The sequence below is a fragment of the Zootermopsis nevadensis genome, unplaced genomic scaffold (genome assembly GCF_977971745.1).
Source record: "Zootermopsis nevadensis isolate Lab colony 2312 unplaced genomic scaffold, Znev_1.0 Znev_ptg000005l, whole genome shotgun sequence".
NCBI lineage: Eukaryota > Metazoa > Arthropoda > Insecta > Blattodea > Termopsidae > Zootermopsis > Zootermopsis nevadensis.
This window is the reverse complement of record NW_028259137.1, coordinates 5,120,656-5,138,885: the sequence shown is the minus strand read 5'-3', so window position 1 is coordinate 5,138,885 and position 18,230 is coordinate 5,120,656. Positions and strand designations below refer to the sequence as shown.

At 41.6% G+C, this 18,230-nt stretch overlaps 1 protein-coding gene across 1 annotated transcript in view; it reads right to left on the bottom strand.

The window, feature by feature from the left end:
* Positions 1-202: 202 nt before the first annotated feature.
* Nlg3 (Neuroligin 3) overlaps positions 203-18,230 on the bottom strand; it is a 76,151-nt gene continuing 58,123 nt past the window's right edge. The window contains exons 5-7 of the mRNA XM_022083442.2: positions 12,777-12,928; positions 11,514-11,632; positions 203-1,194 (exon numbers count right to left, since the gene is read on the bottom strand). Coding sequence (XP_021939134.2) covers positions 203-1,194; positions 11,514-11,632; positions 12,777-12,928 — 1,263 coding nt within the window. The remainder of the gene's footprint in view (positions 1,195-11,513; positions 11,633-12,776; positions 12,929-18,230) is intronic.

The following is an 18,230-nucleotide window of genomic DNA, read 5'->3' as shown; positions in this document are numbered from 1 at the left end:
CACTTGTTACTCAGAGGAATACCGACGGTAACCACAATTTATTTAATTTGTAAAATTTAAAAGTACAGTTGTTCAACTTTTCTGCCAAATTCCAGCTCAGACTTACATTAAATACAGCACCGAACTTCACTCTGTGTGTGTGTGTCGCTCGCGGATTTCACACGTCAGTGGTGATCGTCTGGTGAGAGGACTTCTGTTTTTGTCACACACGCAGTTCCTCCATTTTGTTATTATGCGCAACCCCTTTCTTAGTTAGTGTCCCCCCACCCCCAGGTCCCGCGTTTAGTATTTGCATGTTATGGGGTGGTAACAGAGGTTGTGACTCGGGTCCACAGCTCTGCAACTGATTTGGATTAGGCAGTGCTGGTATGACTGGTTTCGGTGTTTTGGGGGGCGGTGGCGGTCTGGGCAGAGTGGATGTACCAGACGAGGAATTGTTTGACGGAGTCGGTGGTGGCAAATCCGCAAATTCTGGCGGTGGTAGTTGATGATGGTGGTGTGGGTGATGGTGATGTTGACCTAATATCCCACCGCCTCCGGGGTCAGATCCTTTGATATTTGTTGTGCTGCCCCCGTCGACAACATGAAGATCGCCGCATATGCTGTTCGGCATTTGCCCGTTCTCTGCTCGCTTCTTTCCGGCGCCTTCCTCCTGATGCAGTCTCGTCTTGTCCCTCTGGTAGTAAACGCCCGCGAAAATCAAGACGTTCAGTATCAGCAAGGAGCACCCGATCGCTATGGTGAGGCTCAGTGCCGTGGAATACGCGGCGAAACCGTCCTCCGGATGCTGAGGTGGCGACGCGGAAGCTGCAGCTGCAGCTGAGGACGCGTCATCGACGTTCCTCTCAGAGTCCGACGGCAACAGGCTTCGACTCGTCACGCCGGTCCCGGAAGTGTTGGCGTTGACCGCATCCGCTTTGCCGCCGGCCTGAGCCGCTGTTGAAGACGTGCTCGTGGTTTCGGACGGTGGCTTCTTGGACACGGCGACGCCTTCGCTGCTGGGGCCTGGAGGGCGGGCTCGTCCATCCAGGGTGACGTCACCACCCCCGGGGCCGATCGCTTGGTCGCCGTCCTCAAGCATGTGGTGGGAGGGTGGAACGTCGTCCCCGCCGGGACGGTGCAAGTCCGGAACCAGATTCAGCCAGAAAGACAGGCGATGCGCCCGGTAGTGAGTCTTGACCTTGGGTTTCGTATCTGCGGACAGAAATCAGCCGTCTTGAGTCTACTCGCTGCAGACTCTGTGAAACAGCCGATAACAAGACGAAAGCTAGAAATTAAATTTATAGGGTGACTGTAAACTAAATTAACAAAAGATAGTGTAGTTGCGTCATATTGCGACTTATTAAATTAAAATTAATTATTTGGTTTTCCGTCAAATCACAATGTATTTAAAATAAGATAATTAAAATAATTAAAATATAATGTTCCAATTGTAAATCGATTATTCGATACGGAACACAGAATGATATTTTAATTATTTTAATTATCTTATTTTAAATACATTGTGATTTGACGGAAAACCAAATAATTAATTTAAATTAACAAATTCAAAATTTTCTGCTTAGTCTGAATTAACGCTAAGAATGCTAAAACATTAATTAACTTGTGCATTATATCTCTAACTCTCGTTTAGTTGTACTTATAGAAGCGGGGTAGAGGCCTTGCGACGGGCCGATCCCTCATCCAAGGAGTCCTACCAACTGTCTATAGATGAAGCCAACGTAAAGTTGGGACCCCCAGTGCTCAGGCACTTGAAGAACGGGTCGTTCCCAGTATCCCAGTATAGAAGCGGACTTACGTTCCAGCTTTGAATGAGACCAGAGCAGTTCAAGTTCGAACATACGTCAGTCTGTAATCAAATTTTGATGATTTTACAACCTTGTTGAAGTCTGTCTTGAACTGATTTGGATTATGTAGTATTTTGTGGTATACAACAGTGCATCCATTTGCTCACAAGACAGAACCTCTTATATTTAGAGGTTGGTGTCTTGTGGACCGCGGTTTGAGTCCCACGTGAGTAATCGTGATATATTTCTTTACCACGTTCTAAAGGGCTCTGTGATCAGCCAAACTAGTATTAACTGGCAGCTGAAGGACTTTGCCCCACAGGAAAAAGAAGGCCCGGAGGAAGAAATCTGACCTGAGATTAGGAATGCGTGGATGTTTACCTCCATTTCGCAGAACACCTTCAGTTTGTCACGAGAGCACGGATAAGTTTTCTTTGCATCTCAGTTTCTCCTCCGTGGTGGTACGTCACGATTTTAATAACATCCAAGAAGCACCAAACACGAACCCAGTAAAATCGTATGGTGTGAAGTGGCGTAGCCCGAAACTGTAAGGTACAATATTTTCCTGTTTGCAGACAACACGCAGGCATCTGATAGTCACATTTGTCCGTCTGCAAGAAGGTTTTATTCGTAAAATAACGGACATAAATCTTCTGTGATGGGATGGGTGTGTCAGAGGAGGGAGTACACGCCATTTGAACAGACACCCATTGGCGCGAATATGGGAAGGGAGTAATATCAGACGAAACCGATTAAATTGTAATGTACGTGAGTTAAAGCACAGGACGTCGTGGGAGGGAAAACAAATTGGTAGGATTTGCTCCAGGCTTTCAGTTTAAAAAAGGGAGAAAAGAAATCAGGGCGTAGGGGTAAATCGGGGTTGACAGTAATGTGTGGTAGTAATAAGAGAAGTTTTAGAGACCTAAGTAGAGGTTTTATTTTCGCTGTAATTAGTGTGTCATTGTGCAGGTCTGTGGCACGGTGTGGTGGCGGTCTGGAAACCTAAGACCCGAAAGTCTGCAGGAGAGTGGCTTGTCATTGTCTTGGTGTGATATTGGGAAGAATGTGCTCCTCAGCTTTGAAGCTGTAAATTAAGTAACTAATAAATACTTTTGCGTACCACGATCGATACCCTGTTCCAATCTGTTAGTCCACCAAGTGACACTCTTCTTGAAAGATTCTGATTAAATTTTTCGTTCGGAATATTTCATGAAATCTTATGGTCCAAATTACACAAAATTGACTCTTATTCGATCATAAAACTGCGAGGTTTTCCACGCGCTGTATAATCTCCGCCATTGAGAACCTCAAACCTCAGTGGAAAAGTGTACCTCAAAATGGGAGTAGACTCGTAACAGTTAATTCTTTGCGGGTTTGCATAGCTCACTGATTCGTTTATTGCATAGCTCATGCGAGTTGTTATTTCGAGTGGAAAGACAATCGCATTTTCCTTGTGTTCTACGTGGAATTTCATCTAAATTTGATGTCCTTCGTCATTTTCTGTTCTTAAGGAAATTTAGAAAGCTTGAATAAAGTAGAACTTACATTTGATATACAACAAGTATCTCGCGTTCTTGTGTAGATCGTATCCAGTGGCAGTTCAACTTACATCCGTTCAGTCATTTAGAAAATGAAACAGATGGACAGATTAGCGGACCAGAGTAACTATAAAATTAACTGTTCGTTTGATATAGTTCTTTAAAATTACGCATAAAAATTGGCAAAGAACTAAGAAAGCGTTAACACTTAGGAAAATTTAGTATCAGAGGTGGAATACTTTGCGGAAATTTGTTCTTAATTTTGAGTCGTTTTGCGTCAGGTGTCATGTTGCTATATGAGCGGGGTAGCTCACAATTTTGACATTCACTACAAATTGTGATGTCCTCTCATCATGAATTGTATTGCCACAGGGGACAGGACAAGAGACGTGTATGTGTTTGGGAGGGGGGGGGGCTGTGTCTTCGGCCGTGTTGTTACAAGTTCTAATTTCCTCCTTTTCCAAGCAATTTGAATTATCCTTCAAAAGAGAATATTACCATTTATCACACGTGTTTAACAGACAGATGGAAAGTGGTTAATGGAAGATTAATTATTGTGAATATCGAGAAATAAATTATGTTACAAGTACATGGACGTATTTGAGAGTAACGGACTGTGTTATGTGCATCATTAAGTTGCTATGGAAACGTAACCACTCACTTCTCCCAGACGCGGTGTTCCGGAGTTTTAAGTTCCACATTTTCTTTGCTTAACTATTGTTCCAGGTTGCGTCAGTCAGTTGGAGTGCAGAAGGAAAATATGTTGTGTATACTCGCGCTAAACAGCGTATAACATTTATTGCCATGGGTTAGGAGTTCTGTATACACAGCTTTTCTGAGGCATTGCATAAAAATCTGACTGCTGTTACGTAAGTGAGTGGGCATGGTCGCATTTCTTTGCACGAGGATCGGTTTCGAGGGATTTGCCCCGTGAATTCTGTTGAACTTTCTCCATTTCTGTCTTGCCGGCCAAATTGAGTTGCTTGCCTTACCTCATTAGTTCTGCGTTTCATGTGTAGAATGAGAAAAAAATATGTATATTTGCACTAAAGTGGTTGTAAGATATTGCGTTGTTAGTATTATTAATATTTGTCCTCGAAATAATCTTCAATTGAAATTCTTTTAGCCTGTAAGACTGAAACAAAATTCGCCCTAAAGCTCTTCATAGTGTGATTCCTTATTAAAACACAAGTCGAAAATATTATACAGAGTATGTTCCATGCCGTGATATACGTCATCGTCGAATGACCAAACCTTGGGCGCCTCTTAGTTAAAAGAGGTGTTCAAAATCCTTTGAAAATACGAAGAAGCTGAATTTGGTCAAGAATCAGAATTATATTCACGAAGTAACGAGGAGATTAAGTTAGTACCCTACAGCAAATCCCGTGATTATTTCAATTATTTTACTGAGAAAAGAAGTCCCACAGATCTGTCTTAGATAGAGGACTTTGGTCTGTTTTGATACAAAGTGAATCCTGTCACGTGACGACCCAGGCTCCACACACCAATACATTCGGTTATAACGTCGCGTTAAAGTAATTTTGTTCAGTCTGATGCAAGTTGTCTGTTATTTATTAATGTAAGAGTTTAAACCCCGATTCACTGTCCAATACAATCTTAACACTATTAGAGGATTCAGGTTGAAGATGGAGACGGTACGTCTCTCCAGAATATCAATAATCACATACAAGACAACGCGGCGACGTAACCAAACCTAACCTAACCACAATCGACATCTTCACACTGATTTATCAATATAAAATTTGCAGTTTTGTTCGTGTGCATGAAAAAAAGGTGTAAATATGGCGTATAAACGGAAAGTGTAGCAGAGAGTGGAATAATTTATTTGTATTATTCGTGTCTTTTGTACTAAATGTTATTAATTTTATTTCCAAAACAGTTTTAATTCACAAAAATCTACTCGCCATGTTCTCCTCTCCAATGACAGATTTATGAAGTTGGCAACAATTGTCTTGTAGTGAACTTTCCACAACAAATGTAATAAATTTATACGTTAGAGATTGCATTACATGTACAAAATAATAATTCTGCCTGTTATTTTGTATGGGTGCGAAACTTGGTCTCTCACTCAGAGGGAGGAACACAGATTGCAGGTGTTTGAGAATCGGGTGTTGAGGAGGATATTTGGGCCTAGGAGAGAAGACGATGGGGCGTGGAGAAAACTTAAAAATCTGTACTCCTCCCCCAATATTGTCAGGGTGATTAAGTCGAGAAGAATGAGATGGGCTGGGCATGTAGCGCGCATGGATGGGACAAGAGGTGTGCACCGGGTGTTGGTTGGGAAGCCTGAGGGGAAGAGACCGCTGGGTAGACCTAGACGTAGATGGGAGGATAATCTCAGGCGGGATCTATGGGAGATAGGAGTTGAAGGAGACTGGATTTTGTTGGCCCAGGACAGGGTCCGGTGGAGGGCTTTGGTTAATTCGGTGATGAACCTTCGGGTTCGGTAAGGCATCTGGTTGGTTGGGTCCACTATTTGGGAGGCCTGAGGGGAAGAGACCTCTGGGGAGACCTAGACGTAGATGGGAGGATAATCTCAGGCGGGATCTATGGGAGACAGGAGTCGAAGGAGACTGGATTTTGTTGGTCTGGTGGAGGGCTTTGGTTAATTCGGTGATGAACCTTCGGGCTCCGTAAGCCATCTAGTTAGTTAGAGGTTGCGTTATGTCAGATTAATCGTAATGAAAAAATCGCAGGCCGCAACTCGGATAATTGTATCAGGAGTTTCCGTTACACGTGTTCAGGAAATTAAAACGAACGCGAAATTACTGGCTTAATCCAGGCAATTTCTAACGTAACGTTCAGTAGACAGAATTTCGATCCGTGTTAAATTGACGTCTTTCCATCTCGAGATGAAACGTAAGGGAATTAAATATCCAATCTTGTCAGCGATTTCATACTTGGAATGAGATTGCGTTTTATTTGGATTCCTACGAAACACCGCGGTGTAAGTTTGCCGACACTCGGGGGGTAAAAAGGTACATTTAGCCTTACCCACACCTTCTCTTTTCTGTTCCCATAATTGCGGCAGAGAAACGCAACAGGATTAAGAAATGTAGCTCAAATATTCATCTGCCCCAGGTCCTTACAGCTGATCTCTGCTGAGTCAAATCGGATCTTTAAAGTGCATTTTAATTTAATCGGTTTATCCGTTCTCTAGCTGGCAGTGAATACACGTGGAGACCGGCAATTTAAATTTGATTTTGGAGATTAATCTAATTATTTGTTCTCTTTTCTACTCTTTACGCGGTAAATGGAAGGTATTATTACGATATTTTGATCTTTCATTGTCCATTGCCTGTTTTCTAACGATTACTAAAGTTAAAAGAATTCAAATTTTAAAATCCAACTCTTTCCGGAGATGACCTGTCTACTTCAGTTGATCAATCGATGAAGTGCAGCTGTACCTGACGGCCCCACACAATAGATACATGAAGTGGGGGGGGGGGGGGGGGTAAAGTCCACTCTCAGATACGTAGTGAATGCTAGACTTTATTTTTTTAAAAAAAAAAACTTTAAAGGCCTGACGGTGGATTTTGCCCTAAGAAAGCGTCGTATCGGTTGTTGGACTACTTCGACTGTGTCTCTGCTCCCACAGCCAATGGACGACTTAGTGCATTTTCCTCTTATTAACAATTTAAAACGCCTACAGTAACCCAAGAAACATTATAATAATAATAAAAGTAATAATTTAAAAATAAGATGATTTGCATAAAGATCTGAAACAGACTGTGGTCAGTTTCATTAGCTCAAGTAATCTGGAAGAAGTTTGGTAATTAATTGTTACTGAACGGGCCCCACCGATATAAAAACATGTGTCAAATGAGGAAAATTAAAAATATGTGCAATGAATTTTTGCGCACTCTGGTACTATAGTTTTCGATTGAGTTCTTTAAAATATTTAAATTTATAAACGTTAAACTGTCATCAAAAATATTCTTTTGTTTATGAGTTTGTTACTTATTAGAGTCGATGAATGTATTTCCGCTATATTGAGCCACGAAGCCGCGTATGTCACGTACAATTAAATACTAATATATCATAAGTTGTTTGAAAGTTGAAATGTGTAATTACTTTTCTGTTAACTTGGATTAACATCTTTTTCTGGTTGTTAATAATTGTTAGTCGTTCTGAATGTGAATGTTTCGGTTGCGTAGCTACGAGCTTGCTTGTGGAGTATCACATCCGTTTTACCGTCATATTTCGCGGTTATTGTGTGTGAACTAATCCAACATCCACTGTCTGATGTAATCAGTTAGGTCTTTATTTCATGAACGGTAGTCGCTGTACTGATGTGAAGCTTGTAACACTCAGTGCATAGCTGGCCTGCCCCATTGTTTGACTAACAATTTACAGGGATTAAATAAACTTCGGTCCGCCTCAGTCAGCATGTTGGCAAGGATTGTTCAGTGACGAACTGGCACAGATTTCGGCCCATTAACAACTACATTACTCTTGTTACTTCCCGGTTACGACGCCGTGGTAACTGATGTTTCGGAGGAATATATCGCGTCCATCTTCAGGATGAATTGCGGTAATATTGGATGTGAGTCCGTTAAATTTGGGGGGGGGGGGTTATGGCCATTGGGAATGGAGGTAAAGGGTGTGGAGAGAGGGCTCTGAAAAGGGAAGCTGGCCCAAACTTTAAGGAAAATCCTTGTGTGAACCACAACGGTCTGAACTTCCTCGTAACTTCCTTTTCCTATTGTGAATCCCCCCCTCTCAAATAATCGACAAAGATCCCAGCTCGGCTGTTTGTCTCTTACCTCGTCAGAGAGGAGACGCTCCATGGCTGCAGTGGTCTGACGCGAGACAAAATATGGCGATTAGTACAAAGAGGACAGGAAGTAACGAGGAGTTGATGAAAAGTGTGCAACGAGGAGCTTCATACTTTGTACTTTTAAGTAAATAATTAAAGTAATTAAGTAAAGGAGTAGCATGCGAGGAAAAGATGAGAAATGCATACAAAATTTTGATCGGAATATCTGGGGGGGGGTGGGGGGGGAGAAACCACCCCCAGAGACTTACTATAAGAGCTAGTGAAAGAACAGAGTGGATGTTACATAAGTAACACCTCTGAAGCTCGGTTTCGCTTGTCTGAGGCTAAGACCCGTTTGATGGTCTCTTGTGACCTGAGGAATGAACTGAAATTCTCGTCTAGCAGAGCGACTACCAGATTCTCAACACGGGATGTGATCGAATGCAATAAAAGATAATCTAACATTCTTAAAGTTAAAAAGGTTTTATTTCCTCTCCCTAGATAAATATAATTTTATTACTTATGGGCCAAATAACATTTATTTAACCCAGGTTACAAAAATCATAAACCCTCTTTTCCCCTGATCTTGTACTAGTTTCCTGGCATCTTAATATTACTCGCTTCCAGCGTTTGAATTCGGATGAGCGGTTAAGTCCGTGCTCCATTTCCTTCGTGGCCTCTACAAAGCGAGAAGAGAGAGAGGAGGTCTTCACCGCATCCACTTAGTAGATACATCGCCTTGCTCTAAGAGCCGTTTCTTTGCACGGACTAGAAATTACAGAAGGAATAACAAGGGAACTTCAGCCATGTCTTGCGGTTTTAATGCTCTGCCGGGAAGGAATGGTTGCAGATGAAAAGGGAAATAAAAGTAGATTGTTTTACGAGCAGGCTAAACTGTGCGAGGTCGTTATGGTTGGACAAAGGCAGAACCGGAGCGCCAATATAAAGTTTCGGTTGCCCTGGAAACAAGTACGAAAGTGGGGGGAACGCGGAGGCTCGTCTTCCGCGTAGTCCCTAAAATGTTGAATGGCTTGAGGTCTGAAAGAAGACAAGGGAATAGTCTGTGTACTCTCATTAGAAGTGAACATTTCTTCGTGGAATAAAAAGAACGTAATGACTCTCGCTTTGAAATTGGGGGGACGTTTTTCCTGGCGTCAAGAACTCTGTACACGCTTATTGTACTTGAAGATGAGAGGTGATGCATTCCTATCGACTAGCGGCTGTATTTTTGTCAGAACCGCATTATTTGCTAGTCGCTCACGTAGTCACGAAGTTAATCCAGGAATCAGAAGGTTGAAGACAGAAATCTTCATATTCACCGCTGTGAGAACCTCAAGTCTTACAATCAGAAGGTTCATTATCGCATTCGCACTGGCCCGCCATTGGTCTAATCGTTTTCCGTTTTGTACGTAGTTTTAAGGGATCCAAGTTCCAGGCCTCGTGTGACATTTCGTTATGTGATGGTTCTTTATGGTGCGAGTTGTTAGTCTCATGACTAACCGCAAGCTAGGGGACCACCAATTGTCGGCTGTCCGCAACCCGTAGTGACAAGGGACCCGCTTAAGATTGGGGGGAGGGGGTAACTGGGAGGTCGAAATTAAAGATGTAATGGACTCAAATATTATCCGCGGCTTGTGGAAGGAGAACACGGGATAAAACATGAATATATATTACGTAATTATGTGTCTTATGAAATTTCATGTAACCTGGTGCAAGTTTACGTAAATTTCAGGGGTACTTTCTGCCTCCATCATCAGGATCTCACCTGTGATGGAGCCGGGAGGTATCTCTGAAATGTCGGTAAGCTTCTACCAGCAACCGGAGTGTCACGCAGTTCACATATTAAGAGTTCTGAATTGTTTATGCGAGCGTAAGGTAATGGTCACTCCCGGGTCACGTTACAAAAATTCATCCCCGGCAAAAATCACTTAAGAGCCAATATATTGAAGACTTAAAAGAGTGTGGGATTTCTTGTCTACCTAAGCGACGTTTCCATTGAGGTAAAGTAAGATTATTTTAGCTTAATCATAGCTTCACGTACAATGTCTTCTGCTGTCCTGGAGTCTACAAATCATTCCTTTGACTGTACACTGTTTTTCAACCGGTTATTATAGCAGATTTCTGATCCGTTTTGTTGCTGCAAATAAACGTCTGTGGAAAGTCATTTATGTTACACGCACAATACTACTGTCGGAGTTGTTGCCGTGCAGCACGGCGCTCCAGGATGCTAACTTCGATGTGCTTAGTCAACGCGAACCACGATCCACTTACTCAGGACGGAACGCCCTTGTTCTGTGCTGTCCAGGGAGACTTGAAAGCGAAATTATAAATCACGATGTTCGGCGATACAGGAGCCAGGCGCTGGTAATTAGGTTAGTCTACAAGGAGACGCAGTGTTCTCTGTTCGTATTCGGTCACACGAACGCAAGGCGAAGCCATGATATGAAGATAATTGATATAGTTTTAGAAAGTTAAAATGTTTGTGAACGCCACTGAAATCATTATTATTGTACGAATCATTTAATTATGGTGATACTTGTTATCATTCTTGCTTTATGTGAGGGCGGAACTTGGATTGAAGATGTTTGAGAATTCGATGCTGAGAAAAGTATTTCGAACTAAGAGAAAGAGAGAGAGAGAGAGAGAGAGAGAGACAGGAAAGAGGGAGAAATGCAGGAAATTGAAGAACGTATAGATCGAGGTGTTTCATAATTTATACTATTAATAACATATTATTACGGTTATCAAGTTGAATAATATTAAATGGACGGGGTACGTAGAAGGATTAGAAATGCATACAAAATTTTGGTTGAATTACCCGAATGAAAGTACCGCCTGAGAGACCTACGCGTAGATTGTAGGATAATATTAAAATAAATCTTGTAGAAAGAGGATTCGGAAGTCTGGATTTAAGTGATATGATTCAGGATAGGTTGCAGTGGCGTGTACTTATGAACAGATTAATAAATTATCGGGTTATGTAAAGGGGATATTTTTGCCACATGAACGACTGTCAGCTTCTCAAGAAGAGATCTGCTGCTTGCGGTTAGTCACAGCTGCAGTCACGAAGTGAAATTATTGAAGGCTGAGGAAGAAGTTAATCCCATTTCTTTACCTCGGTGTTACATTTTTTATGGCGACGGCGTGAAATGGGTGTGCTGTGAACTTTAACGTTATTCTTTTTTCTCAAGTTCGTAATATTCATTGCAATTTATGTCTTGCGTCAATGTGAAACACGTTCTGCTATTAACAGCGCCGGTGAAGGGAGGCAGACTGACGTAAGAAGTCATAATAAGCGGACGGACAACTGAGACGCAGATTTCGGTGCAGCGCTCGTTGAAACAGAAAGTCAGGAGACGTTGCGAGTAACGTGTTAAGGCACGCCCGAGACATGGCTGTCACACTGACCTAGGTTCAGGTACTTCTTGTGAACGGCCTCGTAAGCTGTCCACTCTATGTTCTTGAAGCGGTTCCTCTCCTGCCGCACACCGTGTACCAGGTCCGGCTCCTGTGGTTCATTCGGGTTCCTGCAGAGGAAGAAACTGTCATTGCGTCATGCGAAGTGCCGACTGTTCGGTTCTTATGACTGAGTGAGTGGGGGGGGGGGGGGGTTAATAGCGCCTGAGACACTCGACAGCCAATAATCCCCTCTCAGATTCTGAAATTTCAACACACATCTTTTGAGTGGCGTACAAATGCTGCATGCTTTTAAGTTTTAATCAGGGCTGTGGAGTCGGTACTGAAATCTCCGACTCCGGCTTCGACTCCGACTCCTTCATAAAAGCTCAATATGTATTAATAAAAAAGTAAATGACACCATGAGAGATTTCATCATCACCACGTGAATCATCAGGATACTTTTTAGAATTATAACCTATATTTAAATATACGCCTAATGGTTATTGCAGAAATCGTTTGATCTGTATTCTTAAGGTCCCGGAGCCAAAGTTACAAAGCATTATTCCCACACCACGTGGCTCAACGCGTCGTTGAATCTCCCTAAGCGTGAGGCGGACGGCGACTCACACGGCATAGAAACTGTCCCTAAGATTTTATATCGAGGTCGGAGTCGGTACATTTTTACAGACTCCGACTCCACAGACCTGGTCGTATCTGTGACATGACCGAGATTTGTACGCGACCTCAACGAAAGGCGAGTATGTTCACCAATATATATATATATATATATATATATATATATATATATATATATATATACAGGGTGAGTCAGAAGTATGTTTACAAACTTTGTGTGCGTGTTCCTGGATCAAAAGTATGAAAAAAAACTTATTTTTGGCTATTATTTCGAAAATTAAACATTTGCGACCCCATGTTCATAGGAACGTTTCTTATTATTTTTGATCCAGGAACACGCACACGAAGTTTATAAACATACTTCTGACTCACCCTGTACATACATACCTTCTGTTGTTGATGTTCATAGCGCGGCGTAGGGTGGCCGACGTACGTCTTTGCTATTAGCTCAATAAACACAGATTTAACTTATATTGTGAGGCAGAAGTTCATAGGTTTGAAGCCGATGAAGTTGCTCACTGCTGGATACAGCATGGAATCGTGTTTCTGAGGCGGAAACGCCTTTTACAGAGCCGAGAACTGAAAGGCTTCGGTTTCATAATTTATCCCTGAGGCAGCAGTTTCTCGCTCACTTACCCGGTCCGGGCGAAGTTGCTCCAATATATCATTGTCGCCTCAGAGAGGAGCATCTCCGACTTGGTATAATTGCGGGGGAAGTGAGCCAGCCCTCCCACGAGGGGCGCCCCGAAAGCATACGGCAGCTCCTCCCCATGGATACACCCTTGTCTCTGCAACACAGTTTATGGTCATGTTTATTGTTTACATTCTGTTGTCACAAAATAAATTTCAACGAGTCGGCTGAATAAATGTTTGCAATTTGGGATGAGCGAGTGTCTTCCGAACGTACGAAGCTCTTCTACATAACATCTAAGAATTCAGCGCGTACCTCAAAGAAAACACAACATTTAAATTAAATTCACAGTCGTTACACAACAGTTTAAACCTAATTATGATGACTGGATCGAAGCTTTGGTTGGTGCCAGTTGACTGTGAATCTCTCCTGAGATTGGTTGAAGTGTTAATTGTAAACTTAATATGTACTTAGGTAATTTGCTCTATAATATAACAATCCACTGGATACACGTGCGTCTCCGCTACATGTCGAACGCCAAGTGTGTTATCAAGAACAAAGTTCAGAAACCCTTGTCAAAGTATACAGTTTCTTCCATCTGATCCTGAAACATGAATTTTTTTGACTTTGCTGGTTACCCGTTCTGTTTCGGGATTGGTGGGCCAATTCAAATTTACGCCGAAACAACCCTTCCTCTCTCCGGCTGGAATCGACGCGCGAAGTTCGTCACTTCTGTCGGTTTGTCTCGTCATTCCCCCTGTCACTTAGGCCCCTTCTTGCATAAACTCAATTAACGCTGGACCGACGTCCTCAGGGTGAAATACTGACGTGGTCTGTCGAAGTATCGAGTTTGCAAGAAGTTTTGAACTTGTTGGGTGTGCAGGTTCTCCGATGACCATCGGATGACAGTGACAGATAAGATGTCTTAATTGAGATGGCCGAAGCCTGAGTTTAACCTCACCTGGCGAACCTCGCCTGCGTATGTGCGGGTGCTAATGAACTTCGTAATTAAGCAACAGCATCCCGACTTCATATTCGATGGGTAATTAAAATCTGGGTTCGATCTAAAGACTTTACGATGCCACTAATCGGACACAAGTGAGTTATGGAACAAAGAAAAATCAGTCGGTAAAGACATTCTGAGATTTTGAGGGGTATACTACGAGCATTTCTTATTATAGTGTAATTATCTTCAATCCAATGAAGGAAACAAGTCTCAAGGTGTGATAACTAAATTAACACAATGTAAAATTTTACTGCTGGGCAGATGTTCACTGTACTTTATTCTGTAATATTTGCCAATTAAAGTAGGCTACGACCGATTCCTCATACCCAGTTCACTGTACACTATCTCATATCATTTTGACTCTGATCAACATTCGGAATTACGAAAAAACTAACGACATGCCGAGTTTGATGGAAATCGGTTCAACCTTTCTCGAGATATAAGCTAACGAATAATTAAACACAGAATCTCACAATTTCAACTGTATAATGTACGATGAGATTGGTTGGTCTCAGTGAACTCATAGGATACTCATCTTCATAATTCATCAAAACATTTTAATGTTTAATTTCGTGACTATTGGTGGATCTCAAGTGAGACCACACTGGCCCAAATATTGTCGTAGTTTTACATACGTACACCCATACATATGAGTGAATGTAGTGTTCAGATGACATGACGTATTACCACGAGATGCTTTCAGCTGCAGCCGTCCCGTCAGCGAATTGAGTGCCCGTGCTGAGGAGGTCGCTGTGTTGACACGGAAAGTGGTTGTGGAAAGGAGGTCGGGGAAGAGGGGCCCTGGAGAGGCATCTTGTGAGACGGGGCACACACTTCACAAGTTCACTGCATCTCTTTCTTAAGAGGACAACGTTTAGAGACGGGAAGAATTATAGCCTTCGCCTTTCATAAAGACCCATATACTTACTTTGATACTTTGACGAACCGTTCTTCAAGTGCCTGAGCACTGGGGGTCCCAACTTTTCGTTGGCTTTGATCTATAGACATTTTGGTAGGACTCCTTGGACGAGGGATCGGCCCGTCGCAAGGCCTCTACCTGTACACAGGACAGAAAAACGCGGACAAACATCCATGGCTTGAGTGGGATTCGAACCCAAGTGGCACAAGGCCCACGTCTCAGACCGCGCGGCCGCTGTGACCCCCAAAGACCCAAATTAACAGACTATTTATAAATAATAGTTGGATAAGCGTGTAAAAATGGAAGTGTTGGAATTTTCGTATTGTTAAGACGATTTAATTAGCTGTGGTATATTTAACGACGCTCTCAGTAGATCATGCTTATAAAATTCTTTGTGGTAACGTCGACGTAACTATAAACTTTGTTGAATTAGAAGCATATAAGACGCAACCGAAGATGATTCCAGCACTTGGAACAGACACTGGATTCTCCGGTTGTCGTATCTGAAACATGATTTATCTCCTCCATAGGAGTTGTAGCAGTTTCACTTGGTCTTGAAGTTCGGGTGTCATGGAACCGCGAGATCAGTGACCATCAGACTGTGGCACAACCTTTTCTACTGTTCCACGAATTAGTTCACTGAAAGTTGCGTACGAAGAGGAGGACCGCAACATTTGCACACGTAATTAGACACGACGTTTCATCACGTAAGTCGAAGAGCGCATGAGAGGGACGGGGGGGGGGGGGGGGGGGGGTGAGAAGCTCTGACTTACTCCCGTCTCCCTGATGTTGGAGACATTAAGTACATCCGAAACGTTGGTAAATTTTTACCAGAACCAAAATACGAAGATTCCTAATACTGGAATTTCTACCTTTAAACTTTAAAGTTTCTGTTGTCTTCTGGACTTATTTTGACTAAAACAATGACACCCGTTTGTTTTAAGAACACATTCGTTTACGTTACAGAACTGCATCTTAAGTAGAAAAGATTATGAATTTTTCCAAAGTTTAAAGTTCCCATATTTGGCCCAGGTACCTCAGTCACTTGGTGTTATTAAGATGAAGGTATAAATGATGATATGGTTAGTACATGCACTGTTTACGTGAGAAATACGCAAGAAATTTTAGTCGGAAAACCTGAAGGCAAGACGTCACTTGGCAGAAACATGGATATGAGACAGGATAATATTAAAAAAAATAAAATGTATGGTGTGAGGAAGTGGTTCAGGTAGATTAAATAGCGAAATGTTCTCGCCAGATAAGCAAGTAGGAGCTTCCTAACAAGCTTTCTGCTTTACTAATTTAGTTAAATTAATTGGGACAGCGAGACGCCAAAGCGAATCCCAACATAATTCTCTTGTCTTGTCAGGATTTTAGTTAATTACGTTATCAATGAAAAGGATAACTTCCATGAAATCAAACATCACGATACACTCTTATTTGGTTCCAAAGTTTCTCTTCCGGTATCACAGAAAAGGCGAAAGTCTGTAAATACTTGTTTTTATGAAACTAAGCGCAGTTCTACTGGCTAAAATATTGCGTTAAAGCGTAGCTAAGCGTTTCCAAAGGTAATTTAAAGTTCATTATAATTATGTGCTAAAGCTTTAAGTAGGCCTATGTCACGTGAATGCAATATGGACCCTGTTGATTATTATCTGTGCTCCTCCTATATGTAGACTGGGAGAAGTTTACCGACGTTTCAGAGGAGTTTGAGTCCTCCATCATCAGGGCGATGATCCCTCTGGAACGTCAACAAACATCTACAAGTCTACACGGAGCAACAGATCAGAGGACAGCCATTTTTATCTTCGCGCCTTGAGAACCTCAGAGCTCACAGTGTGAATAATTTCTGTAGGGAAGTATCTTGTTACAATCAGGAACTTCAGGCTCAGTCATAATATGTATCCGGAACACATACCGCATTCTGTGTGATCGTCGCTGGAATTAACCGCGTGATGACGTAATTATATAAGTTCCAGGTACACATTTGTGTGGAAGTAATTACCTTTGTACCCAGGTACAAAGCACGCGTTCTTTTACTCAGATGGATATTCTGCGTGGCTGATTACCGACCTGTAAACGGGAAGCTGCAGTCCTTTTAAACTTGAACTTTACCTCTGTTTGTCCTTAAACAAGAAACTTGACAGTAATTACCGTCTACGGTGGTCTGAAGGACACGGAGTTATTAATTTTCAACTGAGAGGCATTTTGCTCGACTTGAAAGTTTATGTGTGATTTTCTGTTCAAATTATTTTAGTTTCGTGGAGGACTTAACCCGATCGGGCATAGTTGAAGTTCCTGAATTATGTGTTCGTGTTTATTACACTGATCTTTTACATCTGGATAAATGGATGGAGACGCACAGACATTTTTACTTTGATGTTTTAATGGGGTAATTGAGTCGTGAAGTGGGGATATTTGGAACGTAATATTTCTTTGAGGTTTGAAGTTTTGTGATTTCAATGTGTTAGCTGAAGCCCTTCAGTCTTCTGGGACTTTTGCAATGGAAGAATTGTGAAAAACAAAACATACCAACGTTGGTTATTAACGTGTTGCTTCCTTCTTCAGGATGATCTCGAACAAAGCCCGAAACATTTTTAACTAAAATTATTTTATATATATATTGTTTAAATCTTGTCCGTCTAATCACAATAAATTCTTATTAAATATTAAAATATTACAATAATTAACATTTAAAATATTTAAAATATTAAATGATGTTCTTTATCGAAATATTCGATTTACATTAGACCATCATTTTTCACGACCTGTTTCAGTTCCTAAAAGAACTATTATTATTATTTATTTATTATTTTATTTTTGTTTAATACATCCAGATAGGCTATAGTGCAGTCCCTTAAGCAGCGAAACGAATTGACTAGATCAGCGTTTCTCAACCTATGGTACGCGAGCCAGTGTTGAGTGGTAAGCGAACTAAGTAAGAACATCAAAAGATAATATTAACATAAATAAGTTTACCCTCAACGCATTTGGTTTGTGGTACATTTAATGTGTTAAATTGGAATTAGTGGTACGCCGGCGAAGAAGGGTGAGAACCCCTGGATTGGATTATATCTGGGTTGAAAAAAAATGTCACAATGAATGTTTTATATATGTAAATCGGTTCGATATCGATAATAGAAAAGTTCATGTCGATATCGGATCGTTTTACGTGTTTAGAGCTGTACGATTACGAAATAGGAGCAAATATTGCTGAACCGTTGGTAAATTTTTGTCAGGCGACTCAAGACAGCCATCTTTATCCTCGCCACCACGTGATCTCACTTAAATCACTTAAGTTAATTATTATTATTATTATTATTATTATTATTATTACTAAACCTTTTTTCCCACTTGAATATATATTTTGTCCTGTGAAACAGTAGGATGTGAGATAAAACAGCATTACTGTAGTGGCACTGAAGAAGACCACGATAGGTTTTACTCAGCATTTCCCAAACGAGAAGCATTTCTAACCTCAGGTTGTATACGCCGTATTTTGCAGTCTTTTTAAATTTTTTTATCCCCTGTGGC